The 22,166-nt window shown below is 41.1% G+C and overlaps 1 protein-coding gene across 1 annotated transcript in view; it reads right to left on the bottom strand.

Annotated features, from left to right (window-relative positions):
- Positions 1–20,711, bottom strand: part of GARS1 (glycyl-tRNA synthetase 1) — a 34,450-nt gene extending 13,739 nt beyond the window's left edge. The window contains exons 1-10 of the mRNA XM_070424520.1: positions 20,469–20,711; positions 16,189–16,290; positions 15,337–15,439; positions 14,560–14,701; positions 13,041–13,129; positions 12,258–12,334; positions 10,683–10,828; positions 8,494–8,643; positions 2,943–3,105; positions 1,725–1,889 (exon numbers count right to left, since the gene is read on the bottom strand). Of these exons, the coding sequence (XP_070280621.1) occupies positions 1,725–1,889; positions 2,943–3,105; positions 8,494–8,643; positions 10,683–10,828; positions 12,258–12,334; positions 13,041–13,129; positions 14,560–14,701; positions 15,337–15,439; positions 16,189–16,290; positions 20,469–20,696 (1,365 nt within the window). The 5' untranslated portion in view covers positions 20,697–20,711. The remainder of the gene's footprint in view (positions 1–1,724; positions 1,890–2,942; positions 3,106–8,493; positions 8,644–10,682; positions 10,829–12,257; positions 12,335–13,040; positions 13,130–14,559; positions 14,702–15,336; positions 15,440–16,188; positions 16,291–20,468) is intronic.
- Positions 20,712–22,166: the final 1,455 nt, after the last annotated feature.

Raw genomic sequence — 22,166 nt, 5'->3', positions numbered from 1 at the left:
TTCTCCCCTTTTCTGGATCCTGTTACCTTGGAGCTTCTGGTTTTATTTGTCCTGTCTTCCAATGATCTTACACAAAACACTGTAGCCTGATCTCAATCCTAGGCCAACATCATTTTCTTAATTTATTTTTTCTTTAATTTTTTAAAATTTAGGAATAATTTACATATAATATTATATTAGTTTCAGTTATACAATGTAATGATTTACTATTTGTATATATTGCAAAATGATCACAATTTTGCAATCTATATATATAAAAGCCTAAGCAACCATTCAACCATTCAACCATTCGACCATTAGCTATGACACTCACTGACTACCAGGGGGCAAACACTCAACGCACAGGCATGGAAACATGGAACAGACTGATGAATCTCAGAGGCAAGGGGGAAGTGGGGAGGGCGGGAAGAGATTAACCAAAGATCTTATATGCATACTAGAGGCTTGGTGCACAAATTCGTGCACCGGGCCTCTAGTATATATAGTAAGTCTAATTAACATCCATCACCATTAATAGTTACAGAATTTTTTTCTTGTGACGAGACCATTTAAGATCTACTCTCTTAAATTTCAACGATGCACTACAGTATTATTAACTGTAGTCACCATGCTGTACCTTATATCCCCAGGCCTTATTAGGCCCACATTTTCTGATCCCCAATCCTTAAAGGTGCGGCCACAGCTCAGGTGGCACTCAGAAGAGGATGAGGAAGAATGTAGAAGGGTTTACTAAAGTAATGTAGCACAATGGTTAAGAGTGTGGGGCGGAGTCAAACAGCCTGGTTCCTGTCCCAGTTCCACCACTCACTAGCTATAGAGGGGAGCAAACTACTTAACTTCTCAGCACTTCAGTTCCCTCAGATTATTGTGAGGATTGCATAGATAACAGGTGAAGCCCTTAGAATGACATACAGCTTAGCTCTTAACAATTATAAATGTTGAATGAATAAACAAACACTAAGTAAGATTAAATCCAGGCCAGATTCAGGATCTGAATAGAGGCAGCAAGAATCTGTGTCTGGTTTAACTTGAACTTAGAGTCAAAGCAAACTAAGAAAGGGAACTGGTATGGGACAAAGAGAAAAGAAGTAAACTTTCCCCACACAAAACAGAAAATATTTCCTTGGTTTGATTTGAAAAGAAAAAGAAGTTCCAGAAAATCTAAAACATGTAAAGAAAGGAATGATCACCTGTAATCCCAAAACTAATTGCTGCTGTTCTTTGGGCATACATATGTCAAACAAGCTTTCAAAGAAAATAAAGTAACAAGAAAAACCTAACAGGTTACAGAAAGTCTCTCTTAACTCCAGAAAGAAAAAAGAATATATTAAAAACAACATCAATAACAGCCACTAATAATATATGAGTATCATCACACATGTACACATTTATATGTTTGTAATGCATATAACGACATCTGGATCAGGGCTGACAAACCCAGGCCTATGGGGCTGAGAATGGCTTCTACAATTTTAAAGGGTTGTTAAAAAAAAAACACCCACCACGACCACCAAAGAAGACTGGCAACAGAGATCCTCAAAGCCAGAAAGATTTACTACAGAAAATGTCTAATTTAGAGAAGAAACATGAAATGCTTTGGGGGAGAGGCATACAATTGGAACTTTCACTTTCTGACATAAAGCACACAAAAGGCGACTTTGAATCCATGCTTCTAAGATAACAGTGTGAAAATCACACACTAAAAACCATCCCACGCTACTTACATAGGACGTTTTGGACTCAGCGTCCCAACAGTCACAGGCATAATGGGCCATCTCGTTCTCCATGTGCTGTCGGAAGCGGAGTTTATCTGGAGATACTCCAACCTTCGTGAGGTAGAGGTAGATGCGGCCAATGAAATAGCCTAATACTGAGTTGTTAATCACCCCCTAAAATAAATGAATAAACAAGTAAGTAACTATGGAAGCAAGCATAGAGGATGGAAAAAACACGTTAGCACTTTGGAATGCCATTTTCCATTGAGTTGTTCATGATCTACTGAAAAATATTTGAAAATACAAGGTAAGCTAATTTATCTAGTTTTCAGAATAATCTCAAAACCCAGTAGGTGGCTATTTTTAAAGGGGTTAATGTCAAGTTAACAAAATGATAATAATGGGGTTATTCACAATCTTTCTACAATCCTCACTGAGTCAGCAAAAATTCAGCCTAATACCTATACCTTCTAGATCTACAATGCTAAAAATGACATTCACAATAATGACATATATATTCCTTCTGAATTAACAAAAGTAATAGGACATGTTGAGGGGATTTTAATGTATTCTTAGCCACTGAAATCTGTGAGCCCTATACAGCATATGTAATCTCACCATTTTAGTACTGGAAGGATCTTAGAAGTCATCTGGCCCCATCTCCTACCCACTGAAGGACTCTTCTCAGCAAAGTGGCCAACGGGTTATCACCCAGCTTCTACTTGAATATTTTCAGAGGCAGGAACCTTATTGTTCCCTGGGGTAATTCACTCCACTATCGGGAAGCCATTACTGTTAGAAAAGTTCTCACTCATGAATTTCTCTAAGCAAATAATTAGAGAAAGTCTATTACATGTAAGACTCTCCCAATTGCTATGGGTAATAGAGAAGAGTTTAAAATCCAGAGGGCTTGCTCTCTGTGGGTGAAAATGCCTCCCCAAAAGTAGCACATATTGCTAGAAGTCGGACTGATAAGGCACAGTTCAATCCAGGATCTCTTTTCCAAGGGGTCTCCCAAACATTCTTTTTCATGTTAGCCCAGTCGTCCACAAATGGTCATGTTCAGGTAATTTGCTCCCACTGTAATAACAGTGTATAGTCAGACTGTATAAAAACAATAAAGTGACTGCTAAGATAAAACGCTTTGTCATCCAGTACACAGAATTTGCTAAGTGCTACAAACCCTGAGTAGATGTAATGCAAATTAAGTCACTTATGGAATCTTACCTGCTCAACAGCATCCCCGAGGCGCATTTTCCGAGCAGACTGTCCGCTAACTTGGGCTTTTGCCGAATACAAATAAAGGTGGAGGTCTGCCACGTTCTGGAACTTGGGATGGTTTTTCTCACTGGGGTCTACAAAGTGCTCGATTTCTGCCATTGTGAACTCTCTGAAAGAAAAATATAGGGGACAAAAGTTGCATGCTTAACTATAAAAAACAACAAACAAGGCCCTTATTTTCAACTTCATTCTACAATGATATGCCCTCACACTACAGGAATCTCATCACTAAACAGAAAATTATTTCCTAAGGGAATGGCAAAAGAAAAAGTTGGATTAGGTTTGTCTAGAGCAGTGGTTCTCAATCTTCCTAATGCCACGACCCTTTAATACAGTTCCTCATGTTGTGGTGACCCCCAATTTCATTGTTACAAATTGAACATAATTAAAGCATAGTGATTAATCACAAAAACAATATGTAATTATATATGTGTTTTCCAATGGTCTTAGGCGACCCTTATGAAAGGGTCGTTTGGCCCCCAAAGGGGTCGCAACCCACGGGTTGAGAAGCACTGGTCTAGGTGGTTGTTAATTTTAATCACATTCATGAAAACTTTACTACTCACTTAGTATTTTAAATAAATAAACACAATCAAACTTCTCTCAGATATTAATTCCTTCCGTCTAGTGACAAAGATTCTTTACTTCACCCAGCTTTAGTCAGGCTCTGGAACCTTCTCCTAGGCCAGTGATGGCGAACCTTTTGAGCTCAGTGTGTCAGCATTTTGAAAAACCCTAACTTAACTCTGATGCCGTGTCACATATAGAAATTTTTTGATCTTTGCAACCATAGTAAAAACAAAGACTTTTTAAAAATATTTATTTTATATATTTAAATGCCATTTAACAAAGAAAAATCAACCAAAAAAATGAGTTCAAGTGTCACCTCTGACACGCGTGTCATAGGTTCGCCATCACTGTCCTAGGCCCATCTGTGCAGTTCCTTGTAAAATCCAGTTTTAGCAAGAATCTGAGATAGTTTAATCAGAATCATTAAACTGAGATAGTTTAATCAGAACCATTCCCGCTTGCAATCTGATCACCTCCTCCTCCACCATCCCCCAGGCGATGTCTGATGCCCTGGCCTGTCTTCAGCAAGAGTTCTGTCAGGGCAGTTCAGCCAGAATCCCCTTACCCCTGCTGTTCCCTCTTAGTAATCCCCATCCCCTGACCGCCACCCTGCTCCTCGGCTATAAACCCCCACTTGCCCATGCTGTACAGTGCTCCCCCCTTATCCTTGGTTTCGCTTTCTAAGGTTTCAGTTACCCTCAGTCAAGTGTGGTCTAAAATTATTAAATGGAAAATTCCAGAAATAAATAACATCAGTTTTAAATTGCGTGCCACTCTGAGTACTGAGATGCAATCTCACACGTCCCACTCTATCCTGCCCAGGATTTGAAGCACCCCACTGTCCAGCGTAGCCACACTGTATATGATACTGCCCAAGTCACTTAGTAGCCTCTTGGTTATCAAATCGACTGTCATGGTATCGAAGTGCTTGTGTTCAAGTCACCCTGACAGTAGCCTAATGTCACATAACAATGTCTCTGTCACTCACCTCACCTCATCCCGTCACACAGGCATCCTGTCATCTCTCATCATCACAAGAAGGGTGAGGACAGTACAATAAGGTATTTTCAGTGAGAAACCACATTCACATAACTTTTATTACAGTACTAGAGGCCCAGTTTACGAATTCATGCACATTGAAAGGAAATTAGAATAAATATTTTAATATCGCTATTCGCCCTTCTCTATAATAGAAGTGTCAACCAAATTCACAATAGACAATGACAGATGGAAACACGTGTGCGATTGGTGCCAGCGAGAGCTTTATATATATATATATAGATAAACTTGCTTAATTAGACCTGCTTTCAATAGCTAAACTTTTTCCAGCCCAGTGAAGCACCCCAACTTCTCTTTCAGGTAACTGTCAGCAACACAGCAGTAAATATCAACATGAAGCAGATTATTATTGTAGATCACACACGGAGAACAAAGGGGAAAATATTTAACTGCAGCAGTGTTTGACTACATTCTGCACAGTGAGAAAACCTGAAGTCATTTTCAAGTTCCACCATTTCTTACTTCTTTTCAGTTGGGTCAAGTTTCTAAACTTTCTAAATCTCCGTTTTCCAGCTAATGAGAAGAAAATAGGATTCCACCGAGTCTCCTATCTACCTACTCCAGGACTTGTGTGAGGATCAAACGAGATGAGGCATGGGAAAACGCTTCCCAGACATTTGGTTAAAGTGTAAAATGTTTGCACCTGGCTATAAAGCAAGCCGTGTTCCTGGGCTGAAGAAACTCCAAGGAGGCTAGTCGCTAGGGAGAGGAAGCTGGGTATTGCAACATGACGTCATTACCTGGCACCCACAGCCACTGTTTCTGGGTAGGGCTGGGCTGTGGGCCATATTTTGCACCATGGGGTCTCGGCAGCATTGGCTGCGATTTGGTGGGCTATTGCACCGGGGTGATGGTGGGGCCTGTGTCCCACTCGGGAGAAGCCAAGTGTTGCTTTGTTGGTGCCAGGTCCGAGGTGCCGTTTCTTTGTAAATGGCCAGCGTGTGTGTCAGGGCAGCTTCTGCATTGAGCGTCTACCACCTGGTGGTCAGTGCGCATCATAGAGACCGGTCGGACAGTCGGAGGGATATTTAGCATATTAGCCTTTTATATATATAGATATAGATATTGTTATAATTGTTCTATATGAGCTGTTGTTAATCTCTTACTCTAATTAATAAATTAAACTTACCATAGGTAAGTATGTACATAGTGTATATAGGGTTCAGTGCTATCTGGTTTCAGACATCCACTGGGGTCTGGGGACGTATCTCCTATGGATAATATTGGGAGACTGCTGTCCTCAGAATTGAGCCCTGTTCTATACTGTGGTCTCTTTTTCCCAATTGCAAGAGTCCGGAATAAAATCTTGTTTTTACCACTTTAAGTACTACCTATTTCTGTTTTTTCTTTGACACTAGATGCAACCACAAGTACTTTTAATGAAAAACAATTTTTAAAGAACAAATCAATAGTTTTAAAAATTAGGAAAATTTAAGCAAAATCAGACACAAAGAGAAGTGTAATATGGAATGGACTTCCAAATAAAATAGTTTTCCTTAAAGCATTAGCAAGTCTGATATTTACAAGCTCCCAATATTTACTTTTCAAATAATGGGAAATTAATAGTGAATTTAAATTGTTCTTTAGCTTTTAGAGTAGTTTGATTTCTTCTTTTTTATTGCTCTGAGTAAGTAAGTGACTGATAATGGCACCATACAGCTGGTTTCTTTGGAGTAACAGCTTCTTAAATAGTGTTATTCAAGGCAGATGATTTAAGGCTTGAGTTGAACAAGCTAACATCAAGCTAATTGCTTCATGATGAAATAAATATGCACATAGCAATGGTTTCCCAGAGAGATTCCTCTGAACGTCAATTTAGTAGCTACTGGAGGGAAAAGCGTTTTAAGATAATTTTATGAGTAAAATCAAATCTTTCTTCTTTAAAACACACATTTGTGCACTTTCATGATTATCTCAGATGTTTTAGAAGTAATGAAAAATTGCTTAAATGGGTCTAAAAATACATGAAATGCACTGTAAAAGAACTTTAATTTTTAAATTTAATGGTATCTCTTATTTAGTCATGCAGCACCTATGTCTAGATTGTCTTTCAACAACTATGAAATATCATCTGTGTGCACAGAAACTAAGAGAGAGAAGCACAGTGTCTGACCTCACAGAGCTTAGAACTGGGCTGAGAAACAGAACATCTAAAATGCAGGGAAGATCAAAATAAGGGCCTTGCCCAGATTCCCAAAACAATCTGCTGCCAAAGTCTTTGCCTCTGTTCTGTCAAATCATCCCACTCACAGACGGGAGACGGAAATCAACACAACGCCGATGTTACCAGCTGCCTCCTGTCTTTGAGTTCAGAGAATGTACCTGGGGCCATGGAAACTAAAATACATACAGGACCACACTGGAGTCACTGTTACTTTGTGCAGGCTCTTTCCTCCATGAGGTCTCCCCTTTCTAGATGATAAGGCTAAGGCAGTGGTCAGCAAACTCATTAGCTAACAGAGCCAAATATCAACAGTTCTTCTTCAAAACAGACTTGCCCAGGCCGAAAACCGACGTCTGTGCATGGGCCACGAAGTTTCAATCACACTGTATGTGCGCGCCCGCACGTGGCATTTTGTGGAAGAGCCACACTCAAGGGACCAAAGAGCCGCATGTGGCTCGAGAGCCATAGTTTGCCGACCACTAGGCTAAGGGATTACAGGCCTGAAGGTAAGTTTGGTCAGAACACAGGCGCATTTCCTCAGAGGGAGTCAGGGGGACTAATGAGATTAGGCAGATGGCTGGGGTGCTTTGATGTAGAGTCTGTGGCTGGGATATGCTGTGACTAAATCTGTAATTATAGCAAGGAAGAAAAGAAGAGCGGAAATGGGTGGGGCAGTGGGACCGCATACAATGTTTCGGAACCTAAGAAAGTTGGGTTTACCTACAAAGCCTATTTTTTATATGGAATTTACTGCCCTAAGAGATGACATCAGTGAGAAAATACATCAAAATCACAAAAAGCTTAAGTCATAAACAGATAAGTCATACTAAGTTTCCAAAAGAAAATGTAACTAAATAGTGCCTGCTCACCTTCCCACACATTCCTGGACACATCTGACAAAGGGAGGTCATTAGAATAGAGCCCAGTGGATGTCTACACAAGAGCACATAGTAGTAAACTTGCTAGCTGGCCTCTCTGTCAGATAGGTGTCCCCCCCAAATATCTGGAAGAACACCAATTGGTTACTGAAAACTCCTAACCCCTCAATGCTGTCCTGGAGTGATCTTCCTGTCATAACCATCACCCATCCCTACCTCACCCTACTCTCATTTGCATCACCACTGCCAGAAAATGCCTTGGGTTAGATAAACAACATCTTGCCATCCTCACACCACGTGATGTCCCGGCCGGTGTGGCTCAGTAGTTGAGCATTGACCCCATGAACCAGGAGGTCACGGTTCGATTCCTGGTCAGGTTACATGCCTGGGTTTCTGGCTCAATCCCCACTAGGGGGTGTGCAGGAGGCAGGCGATCAATGATTCTCTCTCATCACTGATGTTTCTATCCCTTTCTCCCTCTCCCTTCCTCTCTCTGAAATCAATTAAAAAAATTTTTTTTTAAATTTGTTTAAAAAATCACAAACACATGACGAACAAGGGGAAAAGGTCATTTTGGAGCAGGAAAGACACTTAAGACTTAAGTTCTTCACCCTCCCTGCCTTTCCCTTCAAGTTCACATTAGTTACTCACAGCTGCCAGTCATCCCAGAGGTTACATCTGGAGATACAAATGTAAGACAAGCTTTTTTGTAGCATAAAAATAATTACATAATCATGAAAGAACGAAGCAGAATAGCCAGTTTTCATGTCCAATTCAATGCCAAGGTCACTTACTAATTTTACCAGAAGAACAATGTGGGCAGTACCTGACTCTGATCAGTCCCGACCGAGGGGAGATCTCATTTCTAAAAGAATTTCCAATCTGGGCAGCAGCAAATGGCAACTTTCCTTGGTTGAATTCCAAAAGTCGTTTGAAATTCAGGAAAATCCCCTGTGCAGTTTCTGGTCTCAAGTACCTGTAAATGTAAATCAATCAGTCGGTTATAAAGAAATTAAGTTTTCCAACAAATCTGAAATTCTAGATGCAAATCCTAAAAGTCCTAAGTATACTATTTGCACACAAAGCTGTATGAGCCCTAAAACAAAGTTTTAGAAATAGATCTTTTCCTCGGTAGCAAACATTACCAAGCAAGTATGAGAGAATGCATTAGGTAACTGGTATGGCAATACTGCTGCTAGAAATGCCATTTTATGTAACCACTCCAGTGAATCAAATACCACCTCTCTCATAGTGTCCCTAAAACATCTGCTATTCTTCCTGACTAATCATTTACATGGAGGCAGATGACCATTTCAGATCCTCCTGAAAATCAGACCCATGCCTCAGTATACCCACACATTAAAGCGTAACCGTGGGACGAAAAACAAGCCCATGTGGGCTACCCTTTAACACTAGATCTCACTCATCACAGCATCACATTGAGCCAGGAAGCTTTCGAGGTTTCTCATGTCATGTTCTTCTTTGTGGTACTTTACATTTTCAGCCAGAGGCTTCTCATATTTCTCCATATGTTAGAGATAGAGCCAAGCAAATATACCAGTAGAGCCCCGTCCCTCTTTTGAATTTCACAGAGAATATTCTGTGCAAAACAACTAAGAAAGCATTCTCACAGCCTGCTTCACAATACATATTTTATGGAAACTTTACAATGAAGACAAAAACAATAAAATTCTACCCGCATCTCACTCTAACACACTCAACTCTTTTGATTTTTGTCCTCCTTTCCACATTTCACCCAAACAGCAGTACAGCTATAGTTTATGTGCATGTTTTTAAATAGGATGTAAAAAATTATGCATTCTTTCATTTATTTTATACTTCTCCAGTTTCTAAATAACTGAAAATGTCTCATATTCAACAGCTGCAGAGTATTCTATCAAAATGTTCTACTTTGTGTCATTTATTTCACCATCCTCAAATTATAGGATGAGTAGGTTAGTTCTACTTTTAATTTATACACCCTTGACAAGTATCACTTCCTTTCCTTTTGAATTACTTTCTTAGATAAATTTCTAGGAGTGGGACGACAGGACAGAGGATATGGCCCATTTTATGACTCTGTGTATGTATTGCCAAAATGGAAGGCTTACCTCTGGCCTCTTTCCACAAATATCCCAAGTCAACCCTGTGTCTTATTAAAGTAATTCTAGTAACATTCTGTCTCAATTAATTTTTATTACTCTTTAGTTTCTACTCCAGAAAACATGATCTATTTAGCTTCATCTTGCAAAAACCTACCCTTCTCTTGCCCTTTAAAATGAGGTCATTAAATAAATAAATAAGTAAATAAATAAATAACAAAACAAAACAAAACAAAACAAAAAAATAATAAAATGAGACCATAAGGAAAATATCTGGAGCTATGAAATGGAAATGGACAAGGAATCTGGAAATACAGAGTCTATCTCTGGGTCATACTATAAATGGTCCAGACTTTGAAAATCACGTCTTTCAAATCAAATCTAAACCTATGCTGTCCAATGTAGTATGCCACTAGTCATATCTATTTAAATTATTTACATTAATTAAAATTGAATAAATCTTAAAATTTCTTTCCTCAGAAGCACTAGCCCAATTAAGTGCCCATCAGGCCCACATGACCACCATACTGGACAGCACAGATTACAAACATTCCGATCACTGCAGGCAGTGCTGAACAGTGCTGATCTGGACTGAATGGTTTCTCATCTCCTTCAGCAATAAGTTCAATGACTTCCAAAATCATTCAACTGTCTTTCCTGTACTATGCAGCTATAACTAGAAGGTATGATGATCAGACCTTTTATGTTTATTTTCTAGGCCAAAAAAATCAACATATATACTAAAGAATTAGAAGAAATCAAATTTGTCTGTCATAATTTTTCCTTAATATATTTACCTGCACTTTTTATATATCACTTTTCATCATTTTTCCCTTGTGGCTAATACTGATATTTACCTTTTATGACAAGCAATGTTAATAACTTTGATAAATAAACAATAAATGATACGTACCCAGGCATGTTTCCTCCAGGCCCAATGTAGGTCTTGAACATTAAGTTAAAAGCTACTGGAGGGGAGAGATCATTTCCAGTAATGGGGGATTTTACATTATAGTTCACAAAAAGATCCCCAAGCTCTTGCTGTCCATAGTTATCAAGCTAAAAACATGCAAAAAAAAATTAGTATATAAGACTGAGGAAAAACCAAGGCATAAGATAAAGTATTATATATTAAACTCCATCCACCGTTAAACTCATCCAAAATAACCTCCAGATATCCACATAAAACCATAACCAGTTTACACAGATTTCATTTACCAACAGGAAAATGAAGTATCTTTCTGGAAATGATCTAAAACTCAACATTCACCAGTGAGGTTCATTTTTTTGGGTCAACAAAAATGGACAGAAAGGAGAAATAAGAGAATTAAATCTGGTTGCTGAATCCACGTAACAGGAATAGAGCTCTTCCTACCAGCAAAGGTAAGTCAGTGCCTTTAAAGAAACTGTCATGCTTTGCAAAGCTGAAAAGGAGTCACAGGCACTAATATGGGCTCACGGAAAGGATGGGCCTTCAGCCGGGCATCCACAGGGCCATGTCTAAGGACTAGGCCATTTCCCGCGGGTCCCCAACTTCTCACTGAAAATTGCACTGGCAGCTGTATATATATCTGACATGACAAATCAGAAAACAGAATGCTCCCCTAGAACATGGATCTGGGAAGAAACAGGAAGTCAGTGCTCAAACTATAAAATACGACTTAACAAACCAACTAATTACTTCCTGCTTCTGTTAAGTTACTTGGAAATAAATGAAACTGTTACGATCAAAGACATGCACACAAAACCTTAGTAACTCTAGCATTCAGATTAGGAAACAGTAATTTAGGGGTAATTAGACATGCGTTTCATATCTTTTTCCTAATAATAATAATAATAATAAAATTCATGCCTTTGAGGGGAAAAAAGGAAATAAGAAATAAATGTGTAGCTATAACAATGTCAAAATACAAGAACTAACAATGAGCTTCAAGCAAGGAATAAGATATACTTCATGAGGACCTAAAATAAATGGCCAGATTAAGATTTTCAATTTAAATGAGGAAGGAGAAAATTTCTCAGCTAATGTTGGAAAGCTAGATAGCACAGAGAAAAATTAGCTCATTAAAAAACAGTTAGGGCAACAGTGGGAGAATACCCAGTAAACTCGCATGAGAAAAAAAGGAAAGGGTTATGTTCTCAAGTGATCTGTGACCCACACAAAGGATAAGAACTACTTCTGATATGGATGGTATTCCCCGACTTGGGAAAAGTCAGAATAGACTTTTTTTTTTATCCAAGGAGAGAGAAAAAATTTTATGCCTATTTAAACAAACTTGCTGGTTTCGGCTAAAATAAAGGGTTAGCCACAAAAGGTAGAGAGAAGAAAATAAAAATGTAATTGGAGATGCTATGAGAGCAGAGGTAAATTTGGCTTGTTTACCACCTTGGCCAGGGTCAGCACCATGTGGAATTCAACAGTCATCAAATGCCGGAAGAAAGACAGCACCTACCTGAGGTGCTGTGATAGTGTCTCTCAAGAACTCACCTGAGCCAAGACACTTTCCATCTCTGATTTCTTCTCAGCAGAACACTTCTTATCAGACATCAATTTCTGTAAATGAGCTATAAGACATGTTGATAAACGTCAATTTTCAATCAATGGGGAAAAGGGGACAGTGTATTTTTTTTTCTTTTTGGGGGGACAGTGTACTTTTGAGTTTCAATGCTGGACAGGTAAAAAGACTGAATCCAGTGATAATGTTCTTGATATGAATCCCTTGGTTGATTTAACAGGGAGTCATACTGTCTTGACCCTTTTACTGACTTAGAATTTCTAATTATCTGTATACATATTTTTAAAATAAGGGATTTTATCCTTGTACTTTAGCCTTTGTATATTATGCACTCCCCCCCCAAAATTTTAAGAGAAAAAAAATGAGAAAGGTTTCATCTAAACCAGTGATTCCCAAAGTGGGCGCTACCGCCCCCTGGTGGGCGCTGCAGCGATCCAGGGGGGCGGTGATGGCCACAGGTGCATTTGTTTTAACTTTTTTTGTATTACCTTTCTATTCTGAGTTCAATAAATAGTTTCATAATTTCAAACTTCAATGTTTCTAATTTACACCTTTCTTTACTATATTTTACGAAAAAGGTAGAAACATTAACACATATATCTGTTTAATTGCTATTAAAATTTTTAAAAAATTAATTTCCAGGGGGCACTGAGTATTATTTTTTCTGGAAAGGGGGCGGTAGGCCAAATAAGTTTGGGAACCACTGATCTAAACCCTTTGTTTTGATCAATCCTACTTGAGATGAAGAACCATACCTTTTAATAGATGGTCAGCACGAAAACACTCTCCATTTTTTACATCTTTCACCATGAAGTCAGCAAATTTGTCTACATGGCCAGAAGTCCTAAAGTAACAAATGTCAAGCCCATTTGTCATTTTCATACAAATTAACACATAGCTTTTACCTGCAAGACAATCCCCCTTCTAGATGTTTATCCATAGTTTGTATCTGTGAATCTGAAAGATGGAAGCTCCCACATCTATATTGATGCATCCATGGTAGATGATAATGTATGCCAGAGAAAATTCTTTCTTCCGGCAGGAAAAAAGACATCACCTAGATTACACTTGTTCACAAGTTGTCAGAACATCTGTGCTACTTTGCAGAACCAATTAACCCACACCTATCCTATTATTAGTAGTAATACAAGCAAAGGCCAAACCATGGCAAACGTGGCTAGCCAAGAACTCTTATCTCATCCTACATAATAAAATAGTATGCAAATTGTCCCCTTCACCAGGAGTTCGTCTGGGAGTTCAACCAGGGGGCGGGGCCAGCTGGGGGAAGGCAGGGAGTACCTGGCCAGCAGCAGGCAGCCACTAGGGACCCTACCAATGCACAAATTTCGTGCACTGGGCCTCTAGTTATAGATAATGAACCTTGGTTCTCTGCCCCTGAAAACTGCATGGACAGGTATTATCTCTACACAGTTCCCTTAGTGGAGCAAGTAGCTCAACCTATTAAAATATAGGTTCTCCTGATCTTTTAGATCCATCATCTTGTCTTAATTGGCTGAAATTATTAAGAGAAAGCAGGGGTCAGAAGTGGGGAGGAGGGGTGTCAATGGGGGAAAAAAGGGAACATCTGTAATCTTTCAACAATAAAGATAAATTTAAAAAAATAAAAAGAGAAAGCCTAAGGGATGCAAACGGCAAAATTAAATGAAGTGATATACAAAATGGTAAGAATTCCTCTTTCAGTTTTATATTCAAAACATCCTGCACTGCTTTCAAAAATATTGGTAGGAATAATCTAAATTTCTGCATTGAAACTTCAATACAAATAGTAGTATTTGATTAAAAATGTATATATACCTTTGCCCAGAATTTCTAAGGATTTATACTAAGGAAATAATCAGGGATATACACAAAAATTCATCTATCGGCATGTTTAATGCAGTAAAAAATTAGAAACTACTTAATTGGCTACAATGTGGACTAGCTAAATAAAACATGGCGCACCCATAAAACAGCATACTATGCTGTTATTAAAAATGCTTTAGAAAACTAATGACAGAAGTCAATGTTCACCTATGTTACATAAAAACAGCAGTGTGCTACCAACACAGATACACTATACAGAGACTTAAGAGAAAAAAGACAGGAAGGATAACTACAATGATCTTAACATGACTATCTGTGAATAGCAGGTGAATATTTTCTGGGGTTTTTTCCCCTAGATTTTTATAATGAACATGGGTAGCTTTTTATAAGCAGAAAAAGTTCTTAAATAGGCATATTAAAGAATTTCAGCCCTTAAACTATCAATCTTACTTTAAAACTGGCTCAGGGGTGAGCATGGTGCAGTCAATTTCTAGGATCTGTTCCTCTTGGATAAAGTGCTGCCTCCAGGTCTGAATAATGTTGTTCTTCAAAGCACAGCCAACTGGCCCAAAGTCATACAGGCCACTCACACCTATAAAAAGTGAACAAGGGAAACATGGTCACTCTGAACGAGGGAAGGCAAGGAGACAGGGGACACGGAGACCTGTCAGACTTCACATACGCCCTAGAAATGTGTTCAAGTCCACATTCGAATTCCTCAGTACCAAGATCCTTCCCTCCACTAGCGGACAGAGGTAAAATTAAAAAGCTCCTACTCATTTACTATTTTCAAATTAAGAATTTCAAGTAGAATTAGCAGAAACACTAAAAGCAAAAGAAATTCGTCCACATTCAAGAGCAAAATGAAAAAAAATTATAGTTTTCTGCCACAGAAATTAGACAATAAGTTCTTGTTTCAACTGATAATAATAATTTTAGCACCCAATTCTCTAATTTATTCTTGGGAATTTGAGCCACTATATAAACCTCACGAAGTTCAACATTTAGCCAAACTTGAATCGAGTCTTCAAGAATACGGAGGGCAGAGGGAAATAAAAACAGGTTTTACATCAAATGGTTGACGCTAAACAAACGAAAGCAAAATATCTATCCTTTGCTTCAGGTGACCTCATACAAGTAGGTGTCAACTGGCAAGCCAGTTTTTAGTTAAGAACAGTATTAAAGTCACAAACAGCACACCTGTTCTTTCTATCACTAGTCTCCTACCTCCATAAATAGCAAAAGCTTGATCGTAGAAAAACCTCCTCTTCAGGGTATCTTCCATTTTTGCTCTGTCTACAATGTCATCTTTGGGCTGTAATGCCAGCTCCTATAGGGATTTTTAATAGAAAACGTGATTAGAGAGAGGGATGTGTAGTAATATGAATTTACACATGTGAATTTGGTTTATTCCTCAGCAAAATTCAATATAAAATTTATCAGACAAGATTTTGATACCCTTAAAAAATAAGAAACCTTGGGGGTCCCCCCCCCCCTTTGAGTTACAGAAAAGATACCTTTACTTAATTATTTAGGAAAATATGTGATCATTTCCAAGATTACAAGCTAAGCTTACTTAGGTGCAAATACTGATAAATAATATCTAAATTTGTAGTGGATCACAGTAGCAAAATAGTGACTTCAAACTCCAAACTACTTCTGTTTGGTGATGGGAGATTTATCGTTAGAAAGATTTGGGAGCAGGTATCAGATAGAGAGTCCCTTTCCTTAAAAGAAAAAACAGAAATGTCAACACAAAACCATTCTTCCCAGGCATGGGAGATCCCGTAAGGAAGAGAAGCACTATGCCTTCCAGGGAAAGTCATTGGGCATGTCTAGGATATGGGCGAAGGGGTAGGTCAGGGCTCAGAGGGCTTCAAAGAGAAGGTGAGATTTTGAGTTGCACCCTGAAAGGATGAGGCGGGGTAGAGGAGGAGGGGAAGGCATCCAGGTAAATAGAGATAAAGCAAATGGGACTTGCTATGAAACTTTTCTAGGTCTTTCCTACCCGCAGAGATTAAATAAAGATGAACAATCCTATACCTACTTACGTTCCTGTTTTAGAGTCTCGTGGCTCACCTTTGCTTCCAGAACCCTCTTCCGGGCTTTGAGCTCAGCTACCGCTTTGTCTACATCGACTTGAGGTGCTTTATCTTCTTTCAGTTTTCGCACAAGATCTCCCTAGCCAACAGAGAGAATTTACATTCAGGATTGGTTTCAGAAGTCAAGAAAAGTTAGGAATGTGTTTTTGAGCATGCCTTTTAAAAGTATCTGTATAAGAACAAGGCCATTCAAATGTCTAGTATATGAGAGGTCATTAAGAATAACTAAAAGTCTTTGCCCTCAGCATTTATAACCCAGTAGAATATACAAACGGGGTTTACAGTGGTTATTACTATTGTTTTAGAGGAAAGAAAAAATACAGGTGGAGAGGGAGGAGAAAAAAGCATTGATAAAAGGAAGGAAAGAGCAAGATTAGTATAGAGAACACAGAAGAACCAAAAAATAGACCATTCCCTCCTTGAATCTCTCTCCTCTCTACTTACAAAAAAATGATTGTCTTCGTCCCTTGCAGGATAGTAATGGAATTCCAAAGTATCTGGTGTAAAAGGGGGTGCTGGGTCTCAAAGGTCAGAGCCGTTGAACTAGCTTCATCCTGACCTCTCTCGCCACCTTCTCACATTATCTCAGCTTCTTCATTACACATACAATATCTGAAGTCACCCTATCATGGCAGTGGCTTACTTACGCACATGCAGTTTATCTGTCCCTGTCTCAAGAGAGGAATTTTAGCGCGTCAATCCTGGCACTCAAATATTTGTTGACTGATATCACAACCTAAACCTAGCATAGTGCCAAGCACTTAAAATTTAGTAAATATCATTAATTTACTCTTTATTCAGTGTCCTTTTTCCTTCCTCTACTTGTAGAGCAGCTGTCTTGTAAATGCTCACTAACAGGGCTTTTGGATGGGGATAAGAACATGTGAGAACCTTTGTTCTGAAAAGAGGCTGGGAAGTAGTAATTCTCATAGAATGCCTTGAACTTGGTAAAGTATCTCTCACTCTGTGTCAAGTACTGCCGCTCCCATACATCCCACCTTTTTCTTTTGGAGCTTCGTGGTTGGAGAGAGGGCAAAGGGAAAGGACCACCACAAGTGAAGGTAAAGGCAGGAAGTATTTAAAATTAACTTCCTTGAATCACTTTTAAAATCATGATTTATAATGATCCAATCCTGAAAACAAAAGAATTGGAGGTGATCTGAACATGAATGAAAGTACTTAAGGATTCCTAATTTCTAATTATTTTTCTTCTCGTCTTCACAACCCAACTCTGTGTGTGTGTATGTGTGTTGAATGACACTGATGTGAAACGTCATGTACATTAACCTTAAGAAACATCAAGTAGAAGCTTAGTTCCTGGGTAAATTCTTACCTAAAGACATATATTTGAAATAACAGCCTGTGATTATAAAGCAAAGTAGTTATTAGATGAGAAATCATACCACAGGATCAATATATCATGATGCATATTCAGCTGGCCAAGAAAACAACAAAAACCTCACCTTTGTAAGGTGTTTGGTTTTACACAGGAGGGTTCTTGTTAAGATTAATGAGTTCGTCTCAGATTTCCAAATGTTCTCCAGCTATTGACAACAATGTCATAAACTTTTCATGTGCCCGCTGCGGCTCAAGCAAGAGCTTTTAATGGGCACTCTTGGTACAGAAAACCAAAAGGCCGAGGGCTCTTCATCCTAAGTCTTCTTACTACTGCTAAGATCTGGATTTTAGCTGTCCTCCCAATTACAATAAAAGAAAAATATGAAACACTGAAACACAAGTAATGTTATTCACACATCTATTCTGATCTCAAACAAGACACTCCAGGACAGAGTTTTCATAATACATGGTTAAAAAAAAAATGTATTGCCCTAACCGGCTTGGCTCAGTGGATAGAGCATCGGCCTGCAGACTGAAGGGTCCCAGGTTCAATTCCGGTCAAGGACATGTACCTGGGTTGTGGGCACATCCCTAGCAGGGAGTGTACAGGAGGCAGCTGATCGATGTTTCTCTCTCATCGATGTTTCTAACTCTCTATCCCTCTCCCTTCCTCTCTGTGAAAAAATCAATAAAATATATTTTTTAAAAAATGTATTAGATATTTTTTCAAAGTTAAACCTACTAAATATAAAAGATGAGCTATGGCTTGTCATTTTTGTATTAAAATATCCTTTCTTTTATTAAATGAAAGCAAAATTCAGATGGCAGTTTGGTGATTGTATTAGTTTTCTTAATGTCCTTATTTGGCAAAATAAAAACTAGGCCACCCTATGCTAATTCTTAATTTAAAAAAATATTCAATTGCCCTAGGGCACCCTTCATTAAAAAAACAAATGCATTTTTCTTGGTGTTCTGAAACCCTCTTAGGAGTTCCATAACTAATTCTCCAATAAGCAACTAAGAATATGCCACAGGAAAATGCATTCCGTCAAACAAACCTAACCTCCAAAAAGCAACAGCATCCGCATAGCCTAGCAGATTTGCAAGTTTATATGAAACATGTAATTATATGAAACACATCCCACTAACAAGACTAGCTGTTAAGCACCTTAAAATCCCCAAGGATGTCTCCAATTGCACAAACTTCACAATGTAAAATATAGAGATGTGATGTGTGCATTTCATCATAAGCAAAAAAAAAGGGGGGGGGGGTAGTGATTAGATGATCTTTAAATCCCCTTCCAACTGACACGACACTAGAAGCAGTGTGATTCAAAGTTTCAGGTAGTTAATTCATATGTGTGGTCCTGGAAAACTAGATAAAGAATCTAACCTAACTTCACAAACTAAGTTACATATAAAAAAATACCTTAAACAAAAGAATTAACCAAGCCAACATAAACAAAATGCAATAGTACAGTAATGGCATGGGAACCCATCAAAGTGTTCAAACTGCTTCCACAGTCTCACTGCAGACAGACAATTTGCACTGCAGTTCCAGGCTAACGTGGCAGAGGGAGGAGTTTGGGAACGTGTGTTTTTTTAAAAATTTAGATGCATTCTCCCTTCTAAAGTGAAGGATATAAAACAAAAATTGAGAGTTACTGGAACGACAAAGGAACCACACCTAATATGATCTGGGGAGAGTGGGTGTAGGGAGATGGAAAATAACCATTCTGATACCAATAATGAAGGGGAAAAAAAATTAAGCCCATAGTGAAACTGCAACATAAAACACTACTGAATGAGTCAGGCTCACACTAGCAAGAAGTAGAGATTGTCAAGTGGCAGGATTTGCTGAATTTGTAGCAGATCTGCCCCCAATGAATTATTTCAGAGCGAGGGTGCCACCCTCCCCAGCTAAGGCAAGTGATTGCATCAGGCGCCGCTCGTGCAGGACAAGCCTGTCTGTTGTTTACTACAAGGTCATCGATCCCAAGCTTTGGGCTCTACCTGACTGGATGTGCGAATGCATCTGAAATAACCTCTTCCTTGTCTTCTCTAAGGTCTAACGTCCATGCGCTGCCGAGGAAACGCAGGCCTGTTCAGATCGCCAAGTCCTCCAGCGCACGAAACCCCCCTCCCTCTGGCAAAATCAAGTTTCAAATGTTCCATTCGGAAGGCTGGCTTCACCCAGTCACTCAGCAACATTTAGTTCCCCAGCTTCACGGTCCGCAAGGGCTCGCTCATTCCAAATGGCCCTTTCGGGACCCAGAAAAGAGGACAGGAAAGTGAAGGACGAAGAACTCACATCGTTATTGGAAAGGAGCCCGTTCAACACCTCCCCACATCCACGTTTCAACTGTTTTTTTTTAAATTATTATTTTATTTTCTCAGCCTGCCAGCAATGAATGCAGGAGATGTCAAGGGGGAGACACTATCCGAAGCATGCTGGAGATTTAAAAAGAGTCCGGCCGTAGGAAGACAGGACCGGCAGCTCTAGCCGACCAGGCAGCTCGCCACCTGGGTGCACGAAGGACACAGGCGAGACTGGAAAACTGACGCTGAGGGTCCTGAGCTGGGACAGGAGGGGAGCCCAGGGTCACGGATCCAGCCCCGCCGAAGAGAGAGGAGGCGCGGGCAGTGACAGGGACTGGGGAAGGGGGCCAGATCGCGGGCGGAGGGACGCAGAATGTCCGCGGGGACCAAGAGGAGGGAAGGACGGAGGTCCTCGGGAGGGAAGGTGGCCGACGCACGCGGGGACCTGGTCCAAAGAGGGGGAGGCGAAGGAGGTGCCAGGAAACCCAGGGCTTCCAGAGACGGGTAACCGGCGAGGGGCACGGATGCCCGGGGAGGAGAGAGCCGGGAGGGAAGGGGAGAGGCGCGGGGGGCTGCGGCGAAGGCGCGGAATGCCGGTACCTGCTGGCGCACGGCTAGCCGGAGAGGTGCCAGCACCTCCTCATCCCCGGCGCCGTCCATGCTGCTCCGGGAGGCGGCCGCGGGGAACGGGGTCGGGCCGGGGGCGCGCGTGCCGAGGGGCCGGCGGGGCGGGGGCGGAGGCGGAGGCCGGGCCGGGAGCCGGGGCGGCAGCGGCAGCAGCAGAGCGGCGCGGGCGGCTCTAAGCAGCGCCGGGCGCGGACAGGGCATGGGCCGGCGGGCCTGGGCGCGGCGGCGGAAGCGGGGCGCGCGGCGGGGCCGGGAACATGATGAAATCGCCGCGTCAACGCCGCGGCTCGCGCGCAGCCGCACTTTCCACACACAGGCGCGGCGCCGGGTCGCCGCCGGCAGATTCGACACAGAAGCCCGGAAGGGCCCGGGATCCTTCGGCCCCGAGCGGGTGGGTCCACTCGGGGCGTCGGGAGAGCCGGGAGGAGTCGGTAGCCCCCGGCTAACATATGTGCACAGGGATGCGTCAGGCCACCCCAAGAGGGTGGACACCCGAGGACGCAGTCCGTCCGAGACGCGCAGAAGGAAAGTCCCGCGTGTACACCGGCATTGACACTCGCGCTGACCCGCGGGAAATCACACGCTGCGTCTCATCTCTCGCCCCCCTGGGCTTTCCAGGGTCGTCAAACATCAAGTCACGCAGGGACTTAGATTCAGTGCTGCCCGAGCTCAGAGGAGGAAGCAGGCTAGAGAGGTAGGTGATTCGCCCAACGTCGCACGCCCATGCCTCGCCCATGTCAAGACAAACGCTGGGGGAGAGGGAGGAGGAGCGACGGGCTTTGGGAGGTCGGTACTCTTCAGCGCGAGCAGGATTTGAACCAGCACAGAAGAGGAAAGGCGAGGGGCAGAGAGACGATAACAGGCTGGGGAACAGGACAACGCAGGGGTGTGGCGATGAGCATCCAGGAGCGCGGGACGCCTGCGTGGCCTGGCATGGGCTGACCTGCCGCTGCCCTGCGATGCCTCGCTCCCTTCCTCCTGCTCCAGGGGTGGGCTGGCCAGCCAGGAAAGCTGAATTCCCTCTGCATAGAGGGACTACAAAAGTAATGCGTTGGGCTAATTTCGATTTTTCTTCATTTTATTTTTCCAGTTTTTCCTGTACTCTCTCTTCTAGGAGGCAGTCATTTTATTGTTTTGAAATGCCTGGCAATTGTTTGGTGACAGCTTTCATCTGCTCTTCGGCAGCATTTTCCTTTTTAAAATATTTTTTATGCCACACACACACACACACACACACACATTTGATTTCAGAGAGGAGAGAGAGAAACATCAATGATGAAAGAGAATCATTGATTGGCTGCTTCCTGCATGCCCTACAATGGGGATCAAGTCCACAACCTGGGCATGTGCCTGACTTCCTGGTTCATAGGTCCATGCTCAACCACTGAGCCACGAGGGCTGGGCTATGCAATTCCTTTTTTAAATTAAATTTCTTGGGGTGACATTGCACAGCAGCATTTTCCTGGTGATGATTCTGCATCTGCCACATGCTTTGCCTGTCCCTTTCCTAAGATTACATATTTACTACTATATATAAGAGAGATCCTTATACATTAGAGATCCTTTGAGGCTTCCTTTCCGATGACTTATCTTTGAGTGAGTGGCGTTTTTCCTGGACCAGCTCTTTGCTGAAGTGTCACACTCAACTTGAAGATCAAAGGAACCAAATGA

Source organism: Myotis yumanensis, unplaced genomic scaffold (assembly GCF_028538775.1).
Source record: "Myotis yumanensis isolate MYYU_CA2020_CCGP unplaced genomic scaffold, mMyoYum1.0.hap1 SCAF_9, whole genome shotgun sequence".
Taxonomy (NCBI): Eukaryota; Metazoa; Chordata; class Mammalia; order Chiroptera; family Vespertilionidae; genus Myotis; species Myotis yumanensis.
This window is presented reverse-complemented; position numbering and strand designations above follow the sequence as displayed.